General features: G+C 40.4%; 1 protein-coding gene and 1 pseudogene across 1 annotated transcript in view; both read right to left on the reverse strand.

The window, feature by feature from the left end:
* Nucleotides 1–23,831, reverse strand: part of Dars1 (aspartyl-tRNA synthetase 1) — a 63,493-nt gene that overhangs the window by 38,438 nt on the left and 1,224 nt on the right. Inside the window, exons 2-4 of the mRNA XM_041648396.1 lie at nt 23,031–23,088; nt 20,455–20,547; nt 9,778–9,880 (exon numbers count right to left, since the gene is read on the reverse strand). Coding sequence (XP_041504330.1) covers nt 9,778–9,880; nt 20,455–20,547; nt 23,031–23,088 — 254 coding nt within the window. The remainder of the gene's footprint in view (nt 1–9,777; nt 9,881–20,454; nt 20,548–23,030; nt 23,089–23,831) is intronic.
* LOC121445868 lies at nt 16,546–18,290 on the reverse strand (annotated as a pseudogene).

Genomic DNA, 23,831 nt, shown 5'->3' on the forward strand with positions numbered 1-23,831 from the left:
CTGCATCCCAAAGGCTGGAATTAAAGGTGTGTGCCACCACCGCTCGTTTAGGCTAGATTTATTTTTTTTTTTCTTTTGGTTTTTTGAGACAGGGTTTCTCTGTGTAACAGTCCTGACTGTCCTAGAACTCACTTTGTAGATGAGGCTGGCCTAGAACTCACTGAGATCTGCCTGCCTTTGCCTCCCAAGTGCTGGGATTAAAGGCATGTGCCACCACCACCCAGCTAGACCTAATTTTTTTTTTTTGAGGGGGAAAATAAAATAGAAACGGAATTTATTTCTCTAGAAGCAGCAGATATCCATAGCTGGGGCAGCAATTTCGGCAAAAAAAGGCTGATGGGAACACATCAAACAGCAACAGGGAAGAGCAGGGGTCAAACAGAAAAGTAGTGGTGTCCCTGGGTTCTTCTTCCAATCTGGGACCCTGGGTCTTGGCAGAGAATCTGGCACCTTTTTCTGAGCCACTTCAGGGTGTTTCCAGGTATAAGCTCCTGGAAGTGGTCAAGACCACAAGTTCACAGTGAAGCCACAAGTCACATTCTGTCCAACACTCCAAATGCCTACAGAGGCTCCTGGAAAAGAGGGTAGCTCTGAGGAGGGCCTTCTGGAGGCTGGCCTATCTTTCTGTGCAGCCAACACATTCTTCTTGCCCAAGTCAAGCTTGGCTTCCTCAGTCTAGTCCTCCGGGGCAAAGTCTGGGGCACACGCTAGCCAGTAGCCCAGAGAGAGGTCATACACAGGGCCTGCCAGGCAGCTTCCTGTCTTGCCTTCACAAGGCTTCTTCCCACCTCTTGGTTGGGGCACTGAGGGCTGAACAAAGGTATGCAGAACAGCTCTGGGTGAGTAAGTGAGGTGGGTAAGGTGGGGCTCTCAGTCTCTTGCTCTGTCCACTGGGAGCAACAGGCAGTCGTGGGTTCAGTAGTGGGTCCTCCAGGCCTGAGATGGGGCATCTCCCCACCCTTGTTCCACAGGCAGGTTCAAGTGACTCCTTTAGAGCAGACCACTATTCTCCTGATAACTATCAGTGTTTGTGTGTGGTATGCAGGGGCTACAGGAACCCAGAAGGTGGCAGCCAGCTTGCTCCAAATGCCAGTCCAACAAACATCTGTAGTACTTTGTGGCACTCCACCCATGGCCGAAGACCCAGTCCCAAGAGCTGCTCCACCATCTGGATATTGTCTGCAGCCTCTTGCCCATCCCCCTCTGTAGCAGCTGAGTAGTGGCCTTCAGGGCTGGTGGCTGAGCCCCTGGGTTGCTGTTACTGGTGGAGAAGTTGGCCTTTGGGTCTGGGGCAGCCTGAGGCATAGATCAAACAGTGGCAGTGGGGACTAGGGTACTGGGTCGGGGCAGCAGCAGGGGCACAGAAATGAAGGCTGGCTCTTCAGGGCTCTGGGCCTCTTGAAGGTAAGGAGGGTGCTCAGGCAGTAGGTAGTAATGAGTACTGTTGACCTTCCTGCCATTGTGGACAGTGATCAGGATACATGGGCCAACCTGTAGGCCAGGAGCCTGGATCACTTGTGGGGTGGCATACTTAGGGTCTGAGGCAAAGCTTTGGGTGGTGGGCATGGTCTTTCCAGGTGAGCTAGAGAGCCGGTGTGGGAACGGAGAGCTGCCAGGTGGCACCAGGGGGCTCGGGGTCCTTGAACCTTGAGGGGATAAGGGTTCCCAGGGAGGCACTCAGGGAAGGGAGGCAGGCCTAGGCCATCGTTTGTCTCTTCTTCACCTGAGGGAACTGGAGATAGCTCCACATGTGGACATGTGGGCTGAGGGGGGATAGGTACCTGGAGTGACACCTTGGGCTTGTCATCACCTCCTGGGATGGGGAAGTGGGTCAGCAGGCCAGTGGGGACCTGTAGTTGCTGCATACACTTCTGCTGCAGTGCCTGGAAAATCTCTGCAGTCTGGGCCGAGCTGGGTGGCTTGTTGCCACCCCAGGGTGGAAGAAATAGGTTGTCCTCCAGGGCAGGGAGCCCTGCACCCACTAGTGAGCTGTTGATAGAGCAGACCTCAAAGTCATCCTCATCTTGGGCCACAACATCATTGGCAGGGGGTGGGGGCAGTGGACGAGCATCCCAGTCTACAGGTATGGGATGTAAAGGTTGTGGCAGTGCCTGTGTGGGGCTCTGTAGTGGTGTCTTGTCCAGGAAGGAGCAGGCATCAATGGCCAACTGTGCCAAGGAGGGTACACAGGGCAGTGGGGTTGGGACCACAGGCTCCTAGCCAAAGTAGATGAGTGTGACCTCACGCCACTGCTGCAGCCTGTTTTGGTGCTGGCACTGGGCAGAGGGCTTTGCTAGCCACAGCCTTCAGGGCAGGACAGGCTTCCTTAGGCCCAGCCTCTTCAAGCAACTAGATAAGGGGTCTTGGTCCTCATTCACAGGTAGACTTAATTTTTAAAGCACATTCTTATCCAAAATCTCAGTGTTGAACTGAGCAGACTACATAGTCACTTCTTCCCTAGCAGATATTGCTCCAACAAAAAGTCAAAGCATATAGGAGCAGCAAAGGATAACAATGCAAAGTTGGCTTCTTTGGGTCTCACCTTTAGATAAACATCTACACTTACCAGAGAACTTGTAACAAGTTTTTGCACCGTTCTGAATCTCTTTCCCCTTGCTGACCCAAGCTTAGCCAAGTGCCTGGACCAGAGCAGGTGTTAACCAAGTGTTCTGAATCAGTGAGACTTCTGAGTACTATTTATTTTCTATTTTCCAGCTATAATAGTTAACGCAGTAAACAGAAATTTTATACCTACCAACCAGTGGAATATCTATTTTAGGTGAAATATCTCAAAGGAAGGAAAATAAACAAAACTAGTATGTAGTTAGGTGACTCATAGAGAATGAGGAATATACTTGTGACTCACAGGCTATCAGTAAATCATGTAACCACAATGACTAATACAAAGAAAAAAATTGTTTTCAGATTCAAAACTGCCCGAATTTTGGGGTAAAAGGAAGGTTGTTAAACAGGCACAAAGAGCGATAGTAACTTTTAACTTTTAAAAACTACTGAAATGGAGGTTGGGAGCTATGATTCTGAAGTCAGACAGTTCCAGGCTAGATGGTAGAGAGACCATGTCAAACAAAACAACCATTAAAACTACTATCCATATTAGTTCTAGTCCTTTAAAGATGCTGCTGTAAGGTCTGCCTTGTATTTGTATTAACTGCTGTCCTCTATTAACAGCTGCTACAGAAAGGCTTCCAGAATACCTTACCCCCCGCCCCCCCCAAAAAAAGACACTAAGAGCTCAAGTCTTTAGCTAAAGAATCAGGTAGCGATGTAAAGTGAGGTCAGAAGCACCATCTTGCACAAGAATCACATCTTCTGCTACCAGAAATTTTCATTTACAAAAAGACCATCAACCATTTCAAAAACACAATTAAGATTCTGGTCTTAAAATCCCTATGGAGTTAGATGTGTCAACTTCCCTGTGTAATTCATGCAGCTGCTTCATTTTTCTATTCATTCAGTCACAAGAAAATTGATCTTTCCAACAGATTGATTAAAATGATCTCCTCAAGCATCCTATGGCACTGAATCTAATTAGTGAGCCAACTTTTGGGTAAAATATCAATAAACTAGATGAATGTAGGACATACGTTTTCCTCCACATTAAACGTTAATGTTTCTTTTCAAAGAAAAAAAATCCAAGAGCTCAAAATTAACAATACAGTTTAGTCAATAAGGCAAATAGACAAGAATCTCAGATTTAATAACTAAAGTAAATGCTAAGATCGTTATCTACTTACGATATTAAAAGTGACCTTGAATTTTGCCTTTTAAGTGATTAGGAAACCCCAGCTGGAACTATCTGATTTGGTATTTTTAATAGTGGAGTCCTAGCTTTTTTCCACCTGGTAAAAGGCCAATGGGAATAGAGTTAAATTTAGGCCTTATGGAATTAACATATAAACACCATTCTCTCTCTTACTTTCTTCTTTAAGAGTTCACATATTTTACTGTCCAGAGTCCCTGGGCTGCAATCTTCAAAATGTAAACACCTAGAGAGCTGACAGTGTTCAGGTGATCCATTGTAAAGTCAGCTGTAAGCATTTCATATGTAAAAACTGACCCAGAAGAGAATGAAAACTAAGTGAGGATTAAAAGCAGTCTTTTCTTCATACACATATTTCTGTGGGTATTATTTTCTAAACCAGATTCTGGCAGCATTAGCTGGCCCACTCCCTAGGCAGCTGTCTTCCCCCACACAATGCGCTACAAAATATTCTTTTCAATCACTTCACGCTTCAATGGTCCTCAAATTTTTAACGTTAGCTAAAAACATAAGTAAGCTTTTCATTTTATTTAAGCAAAACACTCAGAACTAGTTTAGAAGCTAGTCATGTGCTGTTTTGATCTTAATAGGAGGCCACTAGAATATTTTGCAGAACTCATTGTTTTCCCAGATTTTTCTTGTGTAATTATACTTTAAAGGATAAAAAGGAAAGATCCCCAAGAATTCTGCTAAATAATAAAAGTATTTGAAGTCTCTAAGTAAAATCTTGATTTTGCACTGTCAGGTAGAAGAGGGGCAGACATATCGTAATTCTACACATGCACTCAGTCTTGGTGTGAGATAAAGCACCAGGGGTCTGTAGAACAGGAACTTACAGATGTTGCCAAGGCAAGAGGAAGAGAAAGCAGCAGAGGATAAGGGAGTTCTGGGCAAGGAAAAGATGATGGGGCACTCCGGGAAGGGTTCTAAAAGAAGACCAGGATGATAGGGGAGCAGGGGGGTTATGTCTACTAAATTCTCAAAACTTTGAAGCCATCTTCCACTCCTATTATTTTCCTCTTTCCCACACAGTAGTTAGAAAATAGGTAAGGTCTTTTATAGGAGACAGTTTTGATGTAACATTTGTTTAAGAACAATGCCAGGCATAATCAATGAGAAACACAATGCCAATGCCTGTAGTGGTAACATGGGTGACCATGAAGAAACACTCGGAACACATACTGCTAACATCCCCTGTGACCTGAGTTACGTACCCATTTGCACGAAAATTCCAGGCAGCTTCAACAACTACTTCACAACATTTGTGTATTTATCTACTCCCAACATTTGTGGAAATTGTTCAACCTACCTTTAAAAAGTAAAACTCTTGCCCTTTAAAAATGTGTCATTGATTAAGTTTCTCAGTGTTATGCTATTAACCTCATTTATGCATAAACTGATTTCCTAACAGCCTCATTCCCCACACAGCTGCTACAATGGGTGTAGCATTCCTCACAATGGCGGTGAGAGAGAGGGATTATAAAGTACACTGCTGATAGCCATGTTGGTAAGAAGAAAAAAAAATATTAAAACTTTATCAAAAGTATGTGGGATTGTTAGATCTTTCCGGAAACATCAAGGTTTCATGTTTGTGACTACTAAATCTCTTATTACTGAAATTATTCAGAAAAATTAGCTGTCATTGCAAACCAGAAACTCAGTTATAATTCTTTTTCTCCCACTGTTTTTACAACAAGCTTTTAAATAAAGGGGTGATTTTTTGGGAAAGCACTCATGCTTTATTAAAGAGACAGACTCATTAGTATTAATGCTAGAAAGCCTTTAAATTCCTCCTTTGCAATCTTTTTTTTTTTTGTATCAATGAATTAAAACTCTTTTCCCTTACTGAGTAAATCAGACTCTCCAGGGCCACGGCAGAGTGTCTGACACAGACAACTTAAGGAGGTAGAACGCATTTTGCTTTCAGTACTCCAGGCCGTCATGCAGGGAGTGGTAGGGCAGCTCACCTCATGGAAGTCTAGAAAGGAAAGGAAACCTGTGCTTGTAAACCACCCGCAACTCTCCACTTTTATTCTGTCAGATTCCTAGTCCAGGAGGTTTTCTCCCCCTAGTCCATCTTTTCTAGAAACACCTCACAGACATAACTGGGGATGTGAATCACTGATCTCCCAGTCCTTCTATGTCAAGAACTAACCATCTCGTTTCCTGCATAATTTTATACATACATGCGTTTTAATTTTAGTTTCTGGAGACAGGGTCTTACTGTGTAGCACTGTCTGGCCTACAAGCTTACTGGGTAGACCAGGCTGGCCTTAAACTCCAGATATCTACCTGCCTCTGCCTCCTGAGTTTTGGGATTAAAGGTGTATGCCATCATGCCTAGCTCAATGGCTTATATTTTTCAAAGTTTCCCCTCTAATTTGACTCACAAATCTGGAGGCAGTGTCTAACAAGCAGACCTATACTGTGGAAGGCTTTGAGCTACTATCAGGAAGATGCAAGTTGATTTAGAGGTTACAAGTTGAGCCCTACCCTAGAGACAGAAACTTGGTTAAAAAAAAAAAAGTCAGGCTGGGCAGTGGTGGCACATGCCTTTAATCCCAGCACTCGGGAGGCAGAGGCAGGCGGATCTCTGTGAGTTCAAGGCCAGCCTGGTCTAGAAGAGCTAGTTCAGGACAGGAACCATAAAAAAAAAAAAAAAAAAAAAAAAGCTACAGAGAAACCCTGTCTTGAAGGAAGAAAAAAAAAATCAGTATTTCAGTCTTGTATTTCCTTTGTTAAAGAGAGAGCGATAGAAACAGCAAACCAGTGCTATAATATAGAGACAGCAAACCAGTGCTATAACTCATCTGGAGTTTGCACCAATGTTCTTAAGAAAACTGTCTTATCAAGTAACCCAAACAACTACCAATAATCAGTTATTACCATTAGTCTTAGTCATAAGAACCTTCATTTCTCATAAGGTAACCAAAGTCATCATACTGCCTACTATTAATGCTCTGGCTTAATTCTTTAGTATGTTAGTGCCAAAAGTTAGTTATAATCTAAGTACCATGTGTTAAGGCTATTGTATAAAATTGGCCATATCACTTGTTTATAACTAAAGGCTTTAGTTATACCTTTCCCACACATTCCTAACTGTATAAAGTCTAATTTTTAACACACTAACAGAAACGTGCTTTAAAAACTCATTTACAGCTTATCTGTTCAGTATAAATGCCATCATCTAGATCTTGATTGAGTTCTACTTCATAGACTATGAATATAGAATACCTATATTCTTCTGTATAAAAGAAAATTATTTTCTTTTCTTTTTTTTTTTTTTTTTGATTTTTCGAGACAGGGTTTCTCCGTAGCTTTTGGTTCCTGTCCTGGAACTAGCTCTTGTAGACCAGGCTGGCCTCGAACTCACAGAGATCCGCCTGCCTCTGCCTCCCGAGTGCTGGGATTAAAGGCGTGCGCCACCACCGCCCGGCGAAAATTATTTTCTTATATTTGTAAGTAAATGAATGCCCATAGTGGTCAGAGGACAGCCATCAATATCATTCTTCAAAAATCATCTACCACTATTTTGAGAAACAGTCTGTCATTGCCCTGGATCTTGTCTAGTACAATAGGTTGGTTGATCAGTAAGCCCTGAGGATCCTCCTGTCTCTCTACCTTTCCAGTGTTGGTATAATAACAACATCGCCTGGATTTTTCAGTGGTTTCTGGAGACTGAACTCAGGTATTTTGAAAGTACTTTATCAAAAGACCAGCCCAAGAAAAATCACTCTTGACTTCGCTTCTGCATGGAAGTCTGGCCTTTCTTTAATTCATAAACATGAGGACACTGGTGAACGGCGTCTGCTTGAGTGACTATTTGTAAGCACTTCTACCAGCTAGTTAGTTTGGGCTGACAGATCAATGGCTGTTACTTGTTTCATTCCCAGAAATTCCTGGAAGATGCAAATAAGCTGAACACTTTTTGTGAACTGTTAGGTATCACAGACACTGACTGCCCACACTTAGTAGGAGGCCCAACAGTGAATATTAAAGATTAATGGGATTTTCAGAAGTCTGTTCAAACTATACAATATTTCCTTTAGGAATGTAACATTGAAGTTATAACAATGTAATAGAAGTATGCACAATGTAAAATTGTCAGGTGATTAGTTCCCCAGAACTAAATAATGTATAAAAGACAAAAATCCATATATCTTTTTGTTTGAGGTTGAATTTTACCTAGTATTTTAAATATATTAAATATAGTTCATCATGTCAACGGTGATTTCCATGGCCATCTCTTTCCTTTTGTACAGAAGGTTTTCTATGTAGACACAGCTTATCAATAGAAACCAGAGTCACCTACATAGATGTGGTCCACACATTGACCTTCAGATGCTGGGTGGAGAACGTATTTCCCAAGCACACTCTATGAAAACAAACCTAACGACTAGAAGATCAGAGTGGGTCTCTGACAGCGGTCTAAGACCAAGGAACAAGTGAGGCTACCACACTGATGGAATGAAACTACTAAATTTACCATTGAGTTATAAAACTCATGGAGCTGAAAATTTCAAACATAAAAACAGGTATGTAATAATAAAACTGATCTAAGTAAATCTCTAAACCAATTCCAGTTGCTGAGCACTTTACTGTCTTGGGGCCAGGGTGAGTCCAAAACAAATTCAGACGTCACATTAGATCATGCTAGTCTCTTTCTAATTCTAGAATTCATGATTCCATTTATGCTAATGTGTCTTTGAAGATATACATCTAGAGATTGGAGAGATGGCTAAGGGGTGGACAGTACTTGCTATTCTTGCAGAGGACTTAGGCTCAGTTCCCAGAACCCACACATGGGTGCTCAAAACCATCTGTAATTCCAGTTCTAGAGGATCTTATGCCCTCTTCTGGCCTTTTGGCACCAGGCACACATGTGTCGTACATACATACATGTAAGCAAAACACTCAAATACACAAACAATAAAATAAATTTTAAAAATTTAAAAAGCCTGCCGGGCGGTGGTGGCACACGCCTTTAATCCCAGCACTCGGGAGGCAGAGGCAGGCGGATCTCTGTGAGTTTGAGGCCAGCCTGGTCTACAGAGCTAGTTCCAGGACAGGCTCCAAAGCCACAGAGAAACCCTGTCTCGAAAAACCAAAAAAAAAAAAAAAAAAAAAAAAAAAAAAAAAGCCTGCATCTAAAGAACAAAGATGTCTTTCAACAATAGAAAAACACAGTATTTGCTTTAGATTTAATTTATTTTAAAAACACCTACATCTGTGGAATACTATTACTTAAAATGTAGGCCATTCATCCATTTCCCTATGTCTTCTTTCATTATTATCATGGGAACACTAATTAAGAAAAACAGCTAACGAAACAGCCGCATCATTACCTTAGCGTCAGAGCACCCTCTACCTTCCTTCCTACCTCAATATACTATTTCTTGTAAGCCCAACAAAACAAAATAATGTGCTTCTGTAGAGCGGTGAGCTAGACAGCAAATACCTTTGCAGCTGGAGGAAAAAAAGCAAGTTTTATCTCTTTTTTCCCCCTAACTCTTTGGTGTCAAAGTTAAAAGTTGTAACATTATTAATACATGTCTGACTTCCTTCAGGCAGGAATCATCTGCAAAAGTACCTTGTCTTATTTTACGTTCTTTTATTATTCAGTTAGAAAACTTGTTGCTCATTATGCAAATCTCAAGGGGGGGGGTAGTGGAGGAACAAAGCTCAACAAACACAACAAAATCAACTTGCTGTGCCCTGTTGAGGATGCCAGGCTTTTTGTCGCTCTACTTGAAAGTAATGTGACTTGTCTGTGAAGAGTGCAGCTTCAGCAGTTCCAAATGAATCACAAGCCTGTGCTCCATATTTTCTCTTTTGTAAGTTTAATGTATTCAAGCAACACTGAACTGACAATTTAAATAACTACATTTTTAAACAAACGAAGCATTGATGTTAATGTATGAAAATGGTCCAAACCCCTGGGAGTCTTGGTTCCCACCATTGTTTATTCTGACAACAGGATATAATTGCTTACTTACTTGGCAGCAAATTTAACCATCTGCTTGCTCGCGTGGTCTCCCACTGCCACAAGAGCCTGGACATTAAACTGCTGCTGCCTCAGGACTAAGAAGCATTGCTTCCCTGCAGGAGACACAAAGGATATGGGACATTAGGAACATACTATTTCAGGTTTTACAAAGGAAAAAAGCTTCTCTACTTTAAAATTAGGTCAAAATTTAAATACTCATCAGGTATATGCATGTCTTATTTATCAGCTTCCACAGCCAAAATACCTACAGTTAACTGACAAGCTTCAACAGCAGTTCCTATGAATAATAAAAAATGCATCTGACAGGTTTCTTATGAGAACATAGGTAAATTACCAATTTACAGAGAGAGATACATAAATCTAGAAGATTATTTTGTAACATTGAACAATTATAAGTTGTTTCAGATGACTTTCACCATTCAACAAATAGCTCCTATGTCCTACTGGCAAAGACCCTGAGCTAACTACCATGGGTGCTTCAATCATGCAATCACAAGTGCTAATAAAGTGTTTACGAGTCAGAATACAAGTGCTCTTTGGGGGTGGTCCATCCACGGAGTTCTTCCTACCAAAGCACACAGACTAACAGGCGAGGTCCTCTCACATTCCATTTTCCCAGTTCTGTCCTCTGTGATAGTCACACATTTAAAAATTTTGAGCAATTTTACTTTTTTAAATAAAACAACATTTTTAAAAGTCCTATAACCAGTTTTATTTTTACATCTTGTGGGTCTCTTGCTTCCTGTTCTTTTAAAGAGAGTTATAATTTCTTAACCTGAAAAATATTACTTATACATCCTTGTGCCATACATCCCTCTCCCTCCAAAGCAGATCATTTTAAGTCTCTGATCAAATTCTAGAACACCATTTCCTCATAAAACTGAATTAATCTTTCCAAGACCACTTTTCTCATCAGATTGTCTTATGAAACATCACAAGCCTATGGTTTTTCATTATTTTATTATGTTAAGTGTTAGCTTGCCAAAAAAAAACAAAAAAAAGAAGCAGATAGCTACTATTTTCAACACACAGAATTTTAAAATGTGTACCAGAGTACAATCACAAATTTTAAAAAGACAGGTTAGTCAGGCATGGTGGTACACACCTTTGATCCTAGCATCTTGGAGGCAGAGGCAGGTGGATCTCTGTAAATTTGAGGCCAACCTGGTCTACATAACTACAAAAGAAAAATAAATAAAAAATTTAAAAATTAAAAAAAAGACAGGTTGAAGGATAAGTCAAAAGAGCTATAATCTATTGGCTCTGCAGTCACATAATCAACAGATTTTTAATCACAAAAAAAAGAAATCACTTTCCTGTTTTACAGTATGATTCAGATACATGTTAAAACTAAACAAATTCAAAGGCATTTTAAGGTATTGAATAAAAATTACCCCTGAAATTTGCACACCATCAAAACAACATTATCTAAGTATAATTCTACAGAACCCATAGCTGGATTTTGTCCCATTAGAACACAATGCAGCAAGAAATGGAAGGTGGTGTGCTTATATAACCCAGGGCAGGCTGAGAGGAAACAGCATTTTAGCTGCTGAAGTGGTTCAGACAGAAGCAGCTCAGTCCTCCCTGCATTACAAAGTTACCCAGCAATAAAATAGAGAGCCCTAAAACAGCACAAAGACCCTTAATAAATGGAGTTCTGAGGGGCGTACAAAGGGACAGCACTAAGGATTAACAGTCCACCTAATGATTTGGTTGAATAAAGATTTCAAAACCTGTTTTTCATTTGTTTGTTTGGATGGATTTTTCGAGATAGGGTTTCTCTGTGCAGCCCTGGCTGTTCTGGAACTTGCTCTCTGAACCAGGGATGAGTCTGGGATTAAAGGTGTGGGTCAGTACCACCGGGGGAAAATTTTGAAATCTGAAGGCCAGGGATCATATCCTATCACTTCTGCAAAGTGGTCTCCGGAAAACTATTAAACGACTGTAGGTCTCTGTTCTTCATATGCACAATGGAGACTAGCACACTTCTCGAAGGTTTAGTTTTCTTTTATAATTTGAGGAATACATATTTAAAGTCAAGGCAGAGTCCCTTAACATTAACCACTAATTTTTTACTATTAACAGCATTTCTAATATTGGTATCTTATTTGAGGACTGCATCATTCCCATTTTGCAGATGGATAATCATGTATAACTTATACTGGATGCTGAGAATATGAAGATAAATATTCAGAAGACATTTTCATGAAAAGTGATCACAAAAAACAAAACAAAACAGCAACAACAACAAAAGAAACACCCCAAACAAGGCTGGGTGGTGGTTATGCATGTCTTTAATCCTAGCACTCAGAAAGCAGAGGCAGGCAGATCTCTGTGAGTTTGAGGACGGCCTGATCTACAAGAGCTAGTTCCAGGACAGGCACCAAAGCTACACAGAGAAACACTGTCTCAAAAAAACAAAAAATAAGTGTAGTAAGATTGGCCGTATAGGGGGAAAAACTACACCAAAATGTGGCTGGTAACAACTGATGAAATTACAGGGAATTCTGCTCTTCCCATCTTTCAAAAGGCTGGGCATGGTAGTACACACCTTTAATCTCTGTACCCTGCCCTGTGAGGTTAAGCCAACTTTATCTACATAATGATTTTCAGGACAGTCAGGAACACATAGAGAAACTTTCAGAAACAAAAGAACCACCACAACGCATAAAAAAAAAAAACCCCTTTCAATATTAAACAAAATCTTTCCTAATTAGAAAGATTTTTAAAAAATATGTATATGGTGCATGCACTTATGTGTGCGCCTATGTACTTCCCTACATAGACACACGTATGAGGCCAGAAGTTGATGTCATGATGCCTTTCCTCAATAGCACCCCCTACACACAAACACACACACACACGCACACACACGTCATGGTATGCACACTGAAGTCAGAGGACAACCTGTAAGAGTGTTTCCTACTTTGATCATGTGGAGTCCCATGAAAAAACTCAGGTTGTCAGGCTAGGTGGCAAGCACCCTCACCCACTAAGTCATCTTGCCAGCCCTCCATCTTTTATTTTTGAGACAGTCTCTGAACCTAAAGTTTGCTGTTTTGACTATACTGTCCAGCAAGCCTGGAGGAACCCACCTGTCTTCACCTCCCTCACCTCAGTGATGGGGTTACAGATGTATGCCAGGGTCTGGCTTTTAAGGGTAGTTCTATGGAGCTGAACTCAGGACCCTGTGTTTAGGTAGTAGGCACTTTATCCACTGAGTAGTCTTTCTAGGTCAAAAAAAGACAAGAACAAATTTTTAAAAATATTACACAATCACCAGTTGTGGTGGAGCACGCCAGTAGGATTTTCTGAAGGAGGCAGAGGCAGGAGGATCACGAGTTCGAGGCCAGCCTGGGCTACACATTTTTAAAATGGGGCTGGAGAGATGGCTCAGCGGTTAAGAGCACTGACTGCTCTTCCAGAGGACCCGGGTTCAGTTCCCAGCACCCACATGGCAGCTCACAACTGTCTGAAGATCCAGTTCCAGAGGATCTGACACCTTAACACCAGTGCACATAAAATAAAGTAAATAAACTTTATTTAAAATATTTAAAAAAATATTACACAATCATAGACACGGCACAGAAGGAAAGTCAGGGCTAATAATAAAACTGAACACATTCAACCCTTGGGGGGCTGGGGGTTGCATTCAACATACAGAGTAAGGAAACTATGGGAAAAGTCTAGGAGTTTAACACAGAAGGAAATGAACACCCCAAGACCTGACACATCTACTATTGAACTATTGAAAAGAAATCACGAAGGACAAAGTATATTAAAAAAAAAAACCTTAATTTATTAGAAACAATCCTAAAAAGTAAGCCTTTACTACAAAAATAAACAAACGAAAAAACAAAAAGGCCACAGACCTGTGATGTGGGATTACCCTCTGTACGCTGTGAATACTATTGGTTAATAAAGAAACTGTCTTGGCCTATGATAGGGCAAAAGAGTAGAGCTAGGCGGGGAAAACTAAACTGAATGCTGGGAGAAGGAAGCAGAGTTTAGAGGGGAAAGATGCAAGCTGCCAGCTGGGACCCACGAGCCTTGTAGTAAAATATAAAATACTGGAATGCATTAATCCTAGATGTTAAGAGCTAGCTAGCAATACACTTAAGTGATTGGCCAAGTAGTGATTTAATTAATATAGTTTCTGTGTGATTATTTTGGGAGTCTGGGCGGCAGGGAAATGAACAAGTGGCCTCCTACTACAGACATGAAAGGAGGTGGTGAGAGTTGTCTCTGAGCACACTCTGTTCTAATCCTAGAGTACACCAGCATAGAAGCTGCCACATCTGTAGAGCCTAAGAAGAATGGGGTTACAAAGAGACTTCTAAGTGGAATCCAGTCGAGGGAGAATAATTGAATAAAGCTGGGTGTGGTGGTGGTACATACCAATAATCCCAGAATTCTGGAGGTGAACAAGATAACCCACAGTCAAGGTCAAGGACACCCTGGGCTACAGAAGACTATCTCCAAACCCAAACAAAACCCTAGACAACCAAAAACAACAACAAAAAAAATCAGGGCAAAGAACCTCACTGGCAGAGCATGCTCAGGACCCAGCGTGCTCTAAGAAGAAAACCAGTAAACAATGGGAATAAGTACTAAATAATACAATAAAGGAAAAGCTACCCTTAAAACAATAGAACAGGGGCTGGAGACGGCTCAGCAGTTAAGAGCACTGGCTGATTTCCCAAATATAAGTTTAAGCCCCACTACCCATGTGGCAGCTCAAAATCACATATAACTCCAGTTCTAGGGGACCCGAACAACAGTTAATAGGGTTAATATATAAAGTTCTTAAGGACTTGAGATAAGAACAATTAAATCCTCCCCATCAAAAAACCAGGTAATAATTCAAAGTAGGTAACATGAAAGAAAAGGAAAATAAATATAAGAAACAAGATGTTACTTGTTATGAGCATAAGAGTAACGGAAGTTGAAGCAAATGATGGCAACACATCATTTACTTCTCACATGAGACAATTTTTAAAAAAAAAGAATATTTAATGCTTGGTAGAGTCAAGTACAAAGCATCCTACTATAGTTGGCTGAAAGTAAACTTGACTAAAAGTAATGAAGGGCAGTCTCACAATGGGCACAATATAATTATATTTTGGTTAAAATTCTTAAAAACAAAATAATGAAAACCGTATCTATTAAATATACCCTGTAATTTTTTTTTAAGCTTAAAAACACTGTTTAGTCAATACTTTTTTTTGGTGAGATAGGGTCTTACTATCTAGCCCTGGCTGTCCTGGACCTTGCTTTATAGACCAGGATGGCCTTGAGATCTGCCTGCCTCTGCCTCCCATGCGCCACCACACCCGGCTCAATAAATACATTTCTTAGGATGTATGTTAAGAAAATTAAATATGTAAATGGTCATAATGATAAAAACATTCATAACATTACTATTCACATAGAAGAATGAAAACTCTTATTACCTACTCCATAAGTTTGTAGGTTTCATTAACTCAACAGGCCTACATGCAACTCCAGAGCTACAGTCTCCAAGCTTTCTCTGTTAGTGTTCCTAAATACTACAGCTTTAAAGACAGTCTGCTCAGAAGGATTCTGAGAACCCAGAACAGAAAGTCAGTACTGGTGTCTTGACAGAGAATGGTTCACTCAAACCATCCCCACCAGTATTTATGAGACCAAGTTCTTGCCATGTGCTGACAAACACAAATGTTCTTTCTTTGACTCTGGTGGCAACAGTGAGGTCACGATTTGCTTAGTTCAGCATTCTGTAAAGCACTGCCCTACATACAGTAAGAAAACCGGGAGCAGCACATACTATCCTCCCCCCCCCCCCCCCCAGACAGGGTTTTTCTCTGTAGCCTTGGAGCCTGTCCTGGAACTAGTTCTTGCAGACCAGAGTAGCTTTGAACTCAAAGATCCCCCTGCCTCTGCCTCCCGAGTGCTGGGATTAAAGGCATGTACCATCATCGCCCGACCCTATACTATCCTTCTGTATAAAGTAAAAAAATAAGAGCAATGGGTATGTGTGTGTGTACGCATGCCTGAGTTTGAGTCCCAGCACCACAAACAAAACACAGTAACTCAGTGAATACTTATATGCACAGATATGGCAAGATTAAAGAGTGGATTATAAAACTAGTATTATGAAACTGACTCAAATACACTCTTCACACTCAGGTTCATGAAAATTAGTTTGAAATATTTATGGTTGATTTTCTACTTACTCCTTACATTATTTTATAATGAAAAGAACAAGGTGGTGGTGACACATGCCTTTAATCCTAGCACTCAGGAGGCAGAGGAAGGCAGATTTCTGTGAGTTCGAGGCCAACGTGGCCTACAAGAGCTAGTTTCAGGACAGGCTCCAAAGCTACAGAGAAACCCTGTCTTGAAAAACCAAACGAAACCAAACCAAACCAAAAAAACTGTGGAAAGAAGCATGACTAGGGTGTAACAGCTTCTAGCCTAGCTGAGGTGTAGATCCTACTTCAAGGGCACAGTGATAGAGGGGAGTACCCGATGCCTTCTTTTGGCCTGCCAGGAGCGGACAAAACTTGCACAAACACATACATAGAAATAAATTTTAAAAACATTGTAAATGGTATAAAAATTAAATATTGCTATACAGTATAAAAGAAAAAATATCAGGTTTATCTTACAACAATTTCAATAATATATCATTTCAAACTTTTTTATCTTTGATCAGGTTTTTATTCAAATAGACTGTCTCTATTTGCTCTATGGAATGAAAAATTTTAATAGATTACGCAGCAGGCCTTTTCTCTTCTTCAGTCGGTTTTTTCTCAGCTGCTGGTTTCTTGGTAGTTGCAGCCTTTTGTCCTACAGGCTTCTTTTCTTTCTTACTTTCTGCAGGCTTCTTGTCTGCAGTCTCCTTCTCTGATTTGGCAGCCAGAGCCACTTGATGTGGGATTCCCCTCTGTATGTTGTGAATACCACTGGCTAATAAAAAAAACTGTCTTAGCCTATGATAGGGCAAAAGAGCAGAGCTAGGCGGGGAAAACTAAACTGAATGCTGGGAAAAGAAAGGCAGAGTAGACGCCATGTAGCTGCCACTGGGAATTTCCCGGTAATTTACAGTCATGTGGTGATACACAGATTAATAGAGATAGGTTAATTAATAGAGATAGGTTAATTCCAGATGTAAGTAATACGCTTAAGTGATTGGCCAAGCCGTGATTTAAATAATATAGTTTCTGTGTGATTATTTTGGGAGTCTGGGTGACCGGGAAACAAACATGCAGCCTCCTACTATAGCTGCTGCTTCTGGTTTCTTCACCCAGAATTTGTGATTTCTGGCCTGGTGAAGAATGGTATTCCTGTGAATAGTCTTTGCATAAGGGTTCAGCTTCAACATGATTCTCAGGTTCTTCAGAGGATTCTTCAAGACTCTATGCTGAATCTTCTTGCATGGTGCTCAGATGGCTCTTTGGATCTCTGGGCCTTTCAAGATTCTGCTAAGGTCTGTGTTTATCACCTTGTGCATGGGAAGGTTACAGTTACTCTTGAGGGTAGCAGCCTTAAGCCAAGTGCAATACAACTCATCTAACTTCCAGAAAGCACTTCCAAATGCAGAAACGTCCCACATGCCCACCAGGAGCAAGTTTCAAAATGTTCAGCTTGCTGACATTAAGCAGAGTAATACCAGGGATGTTTCTGAAGGCTTTGATGATACCATTATCTTCATTATAGATGATCAGGGCCCCCTGGGCTGGATATGTCATTGGTTTCTCATTTTGCCTTTGCCAGCTCTCATTCTGAGAGGCATAGAACTAACTTTCTTATGTCATTCCAAGCTTTAAGTTTCTTTTTTTTTTTTTTTTTTTTTTTTTTTTTGGTTTTTCGAGACAGGGTTTCTCTGTGGTTTTGGAGCCTGTCCTGGAACTAGCTCTTGTAGACCAGGCTGGTCTCGAACTCACAGAGATCCGCCTGCCTCTGCCTCCCGAGTGCTGGGATTAAAGGCGTGCGCCACCACCGCCCGGCTAGCTTTAAGTTTCTTAAGCAGCGGAACAGCCTCCTTGGTTTTCTTGTAACCTTCAACCTTATTTTCAACTACCAAAGGGAATTCAGGAACTTCCTCAATGACCTTTAGATATCACCAAAGCTGGTAAGGCTGAGGCAGCCAGGGGAGAACAGATGGTGCTATCACTTTTGAGTTGTGTTCCCTTTGTGGTGCCAACGATGCCAGGTTTTGGTTGGTGCAAACATGCGGCCTCCATGACACATGTTTCCAAAGGCACCCTGGCCAGAACAATGAGCACCACCACCTCCAACTCTTGGAATTTGAGCCACAGCTCTGCCAGTACCCCAAGACTCAGGCACTGGTCTGATGACCTGCTAATTCACTGATGGCTTAGGGCTGTCTGTTGTTTTTCTTCAAGGTGGGGCGAACAAAGTTCACAAAATCCAGTCGAACGGCAAAGTGACATTCTTGCAAGATGACTCCCCGTTTTCAGAGTACACCGACATGAGGGGATGGGCACAAGCCATGACGGGGAGAGGAGAGGGCCATGCTCCTCTCAACCCGGCTGCTCCCACAGGAAAAGGCTCAAACTTTTTTTTGAGACCTACATAACCGGGCTGGCCTCAAACTGGAATCCCTATTTTACTGAGATTACAGATGTGCACCACCACTCTCAGCTTCACTGATGTATTTAAAGTCTGAATAGAGAAACTAGAGAGATGGCTCAGTTGTCGAGAATGTGTCATGAGAGAATCTGAGTCCCATTCCCAGCATCCAATCTGGCAATTCACAACTATGTGTAACTCTAGCTAGAGATCTATTGCTTCTGGCCTCCAAGGACACCTGCACCCAAAGACACAAAATTAGAAAGAAAAGAAACCTCCACAAAACAACAAAACCCCAAATAAATAACAAAACAAAGAGACATGGAAGAGAAAATCTTTAAAAGCAGGGAGGAGAATAGGTCTTGGTCCAGGCTTACACGAGCATGCATTTCCATCTTTCCATTAGCTAAATCAAACATGGGGCTGGACAGATGGCTCAGCAGCTAGGAGCACTTGTTTTTTTCAGAAGAACAGATTTCAGTTTCCAGCACTCATGTCACATAGCTTAATAAAATAAAAGATTCACCAGGTATAGTGGTGAACGTCTTCAATCTTAGCAAAGTAGGTTGATCTCTGTGAGTTGAAGGCCAGCCAAATCTACATAGAGTTCCGTGTAGCTAGAACTACGTGGAAAGACCCTGCCTACAAAGAAAAAAACAAACAAGCAAAAAAAATAAAAAAGAAACTGGTAGACACAATAGCTCACACCTGTAATCAGTACCCACACAAATACACACATTATATAAATCTTTAACAATTTAATTTTTAAAAAGAGAAAAAACAAACAGTAGGCTCTCATCTAATTAGAAAAAGACAATAAATTACAATGTGATTGTCTCTTGGTAGAATAAATGGCCCAAACTTTCACCAATATAAATCAACATTATTTAGAAATTTAAAACTATTAGTATACTTCTCAAAGTCCAACACCAATATTCACTTACTTAAGAATTTGATATTAGAATATATAAACTCTTAATAGACAAACTACCACTAATTATTCTTTACTCTTTAAGAGTAATTAATGGTAGAGAGAGGCATGGGTATAAAATGTCAAAAATTTTCAAATAATAGACTAAATATATTAATCTGTAATAAAAAAAACACCTTAAAACACAATTTTAAGAAATGTTGTAACATGGGACACATTAAATAAACTCTTCTGAAGAGACAAAGATGTCTTAACTTTTACAATTCTATTCTATTCATATTCTACCAATCACTATGAGACTAGACAAGCAGCTTCAGAACCTTAGTTTCCTCTTTTATACGGTGAATTAGCAATGTCTATTCTGTCCACTTCACATACCTGTAGGCATGATTAAATTTGAAAAGCAGGAAGTTACAAAGTTGTAACAAATACAAATGTCATTACTATTTTTAGAAAATGCTGACGAGTAGGTCAAAGCCATTATTCCATAAAAGTTGAGATTTGAACAATCCTAATATTTCTGTTAATGTTAATGCTGTATCTTCCAAAAGCACTGTCCAAAAAGGAAAGGGACACTCATATGGTTCAATATACAACTAGTACAACAAAACTGTTAATCTTCCCCTCAAGACAGGGTTTCTGTGTGTAGCTCTGGCTGTTCTAGAACTCTCTCTGAAGACCAGGTTGGCCTCAAACTTAGAAATCTGCCTGCCTCTGTCTCCTGGAATGCGAAGATGAAAGGCCTGTGCAACCACTGCCCAGCTAAAGCTATTAAATTTTAAATAGCCACACGTGGCCTGTGACTACCATAATGTAACATTTGGCTTTCTTCTTCCAATCTAATTCTCTTATCTAATAATTACAACTTTAGGAACATACTATACAAACAGGAGAGACAGATGGATTAGCAGTTGAGAGTATATACTGCTTTTTCACAGGACTCACGTTCCATTCCCAGCACCAACATCTGGCAGCTCACAAATGCCTGCAACTCTAGCCCCAGGAGATATAATGCCCTTGTCTGGACTCTACAAGCACCTGCACTCATACATATACATATCCACATACAGACACAGATGCTGGCAAAACACACTAAAATTTTTTTAAAAGTTAATATACTTAGCAAAAGAGCTATAACCACTGAGCCAATCTTACCTTTTGCTCTACTTGTATGAACTCGTGCACGGACCCAAACAACATCATCAGCCTTTTCTACTGTCAAGTCTTTAACTCGAACCAAAACTCTATCTGTAATACATAATAAAGCCATTTTAAATTCAGATTTATGGTCATAATTTGTCTGATAGTTATCTTAAGAACTTGGTATTACTTTAATAATTTCTTTGATGTTTTTATGTATGCAGTATGTCCCCTTTATGAACTGCACTTCCTAAATATGATTCTATACTATCTTCATTGCCACTTTTGCCACTACCTTAAACCAAGCTACTGTTGTCACTTGCTTAAACAACAATATGTTCTATTATTCTCCTTCTAATTCAGTCTATACTGTAGTATAGAAGTTGCACACTGCAAATCTTTCATTTCAATGTGAACATTTCAATGTCTTTAAATGGCTAAATAAACTATATCCTCACCTGTCTGGGCCAAAGCTAACAAAATTATTTGTGTACATGCTGTGAAAATGGCCATATGTTGTAAATGTCATTCTCCAGGACAATGAGTAATCTAGATTAGAATATATAAATGATTAGAATATATAAATGCTGAGAGAGTCTCTTGAAAGTCCTTGCCTCAGGTAGTGTAGGCACAGGGCTGCAGTTACCACCTTTCCTGCTAGTATGGGTTTGATGGAGGAAGGTCATTGGCTAATAAAGGAACTGCCTTGGCCCATTTTATTGGTTAGAACATAGGTAGGTGGAGTAAACAGAACAGAATGCTGGGAGGAAGAGGAAGTGAGCTCAGACTCCACAGCTCTCCTCTCGGGAGCAGACGCCTCAGAGAGAGGCCATGCTCCCAGCTCCCAGGCAGACGCACGCAATGAAGCTCCGACCCAGGATGGACATAGGCTAGAATCTTCCCGGTAAGCGCACCTAGGGGCACTACACAGATGATTAGAAATGGGCTAAATTAATATGTGAGAATTAGCCTAGAAGAGGCTAGATAGAAATGGGCCAAGCAGTGATTAAATGAATACAGTTTGTGTGTTGTTATTTCGGGCATAAGCTAGCCAGACAGCCGGGGTGCTGGGGACGCAGCCCCGCCGCCCTTATTACTACATGGGTTCATAGGAGAGAATGAGGCAGTGATAGAGAAAGTACTGAAGATGCGCTAGTCTCTAATCCAGCGGATCTCAATCTGTGGGTCACGGACCTTTTGGGGTTGGATGAGCCTTTCACAGGGGCTGCATACCAAATTATTCTGTATTTCAGATATTTACATTATGATTAATAACAGTAGCAAAATTACAGTCATGAAGTAGCAACAAAAGTAATTTTATGGTTGGGGTCTCTACAACATGAGGGACCCTATATTAAAGGGTCACAGCAGTAGGAAGGTTGAGAACCATTGCTTTAATCTAACTGTGCTTGATGCTCATACAATTTCCTATAGTTGGTATATGAACCACTGGCAGTAGATAAACTCTAACCTTTATGTATCCTAACATTAACCAAAATCGTACATCTAACCAGAGTTCCCCAAAAGGAAAAGGTTACAAAGTAACTATTATGTAGAAATAGTTCTATGAAATAACATTCACAAATCATTCTCTTTTTGGTTTTTCTAGACAGGGTTTCTTTGTATAGCCCTGGCTGTCTTGAACTTTCTCTGTAGACCAAGCTGGCTTTGAACTCACAGAAATCCACATTCGTCTGCCTTCTGAGCACTGGAATTAATGGTGTGTGCCACCACCGCCTGGCCACCTGGCCACAGAAATCATTCTTATTGTTTTAAATATATACTAATTTGATTTAAAAAAAAAAGTTTGGGTATTAAGTAAAAACAACAATAAAGAATAATAATACCTTTGAGGACATTCTAAAAGTCAAACTACAAATGTATGCTATCTATCTCCTCTAAATATATTAGTCTCATAAGGCAAAGATACAGCTGTAGAAAATGTGTTTGCAAAACACTATGGTTCTCAAGGTCAAAAGCAAAGAGCATGAAGGAGGTCTACTGAGAGTAGTACTACCAAGCCAACTTGTTCATCCACAATGCAAAGCCAGGAAAGACACACTGTGAAAGAGAGAAGACAAAGCAGTCTGAAGTTTTAAAAGGTGGATCTGGCCAGGCAGCAGTGGTGCAAACCTTTAATCCCAGGACTCAGGAGACAGAGGCAAATGGATCTTTATGAGTTCGAGGACAGCCTGGTCTACAAAGAAAAACTGTCTGGGGTAGGGGGACTGAAATATAGATTTGAAAATACAAAAATATGGTTGGGAGTGGTAGTGCACGCTGGCTAAATCAGCCCTTGGAGGAAGAGAGAAGAGGGTCAGAAGTAAAAGGTCTTTCTTAGCTATACTCAAGAGTTCAGGGCTACCTGAGTATACCAACATACAAAACTCTATCTCAAATAATAAAAATTAGAAATATATTCTTTTGTAGATTAGGACTCCAAGCTGACAATGTTTATAGAGTGTGTAGTATCTATTGGGTTATGAATGACATTTAAACTTTTCAAAGTTATTCCTTTGGAGCAATGCCTCAGGTGATCCTATTTTAAACTTCATGAATTGTTCTCCTAGAATTAGAAGGAAGATACCAACCTGGTTTTTCTTGAGATTGTATCATAGAGGATATCCCATATCTCTCTTTGGCATAATCCTAGAAAAAAAAAGATTTTTGCAATATAACTTTAATTAATACATAAATACAAGCACCTAGAACTATAAATGAATTTGCATTAATTTTCAAAAACATTTCATTAATTTGAAAGTCATTTTAAAATATGAGAATTTGTTTACTTATATATGTGCTTTCTGCAAAAAAGCACCCAGTTTCTGGTTATATATTCATTATATATGCATGAATGCATCATGCATAATAGCACTCATATAATTTATACATGCATAAAAGGAGATTAATCTACTTCAAAGGAGAGATATAAATTGCCCCCATGAAGGGAGTAGGATGAAGTGCTACAGTTTTATTAACTTCCTATTACAGGAAGAGATGTTCAAAGAGAACCAATGCTTTGGGTAAGGTTTCTGAGCACCAGATGTTCAGTTCTGAGAAACTGGAGCTGCTGGGTATTCTCTAACTAACTACAACTTTGCTTTTGTAAAACATCATCAGGAAATTCACCTGCTTCCTAGTTCCAAAATCCAGCCTCCTAACAGACTGAGGCTATAAGACTGAGACAACGACAGGGTTATCAAGTTCTATGTTATAAAGTCAGGAACAGGGGGCCTAAGTTCAGCCTACGGATTACACTTATACATAGATACGTGCTCCTTCATTTCATCTTGTTACCTCTAAAGTGATCTTAAGGTTCTTCTACTTACACAGTTATAGAACCCTAGCACAGTATCTACCTCACTACATTTTATAGCTATACTACTTACGAG

The sequence above is a fragment of the Microtus oregoni genome, unplaced genomic scaffold, assembly GCF_018167655.1.
Source record: "Microtus oregoni isolate MIOR12 unplaced genomic scaffold, Mior012 000003F_ref0000135, whole genome shotgun sequence".
NCBI classification, from domain to species: Eukaryota; Metazoa; Chordata; class Mammalia; order Rodentia; family Cricetidae; genus Microtus; species Microtus oregoni.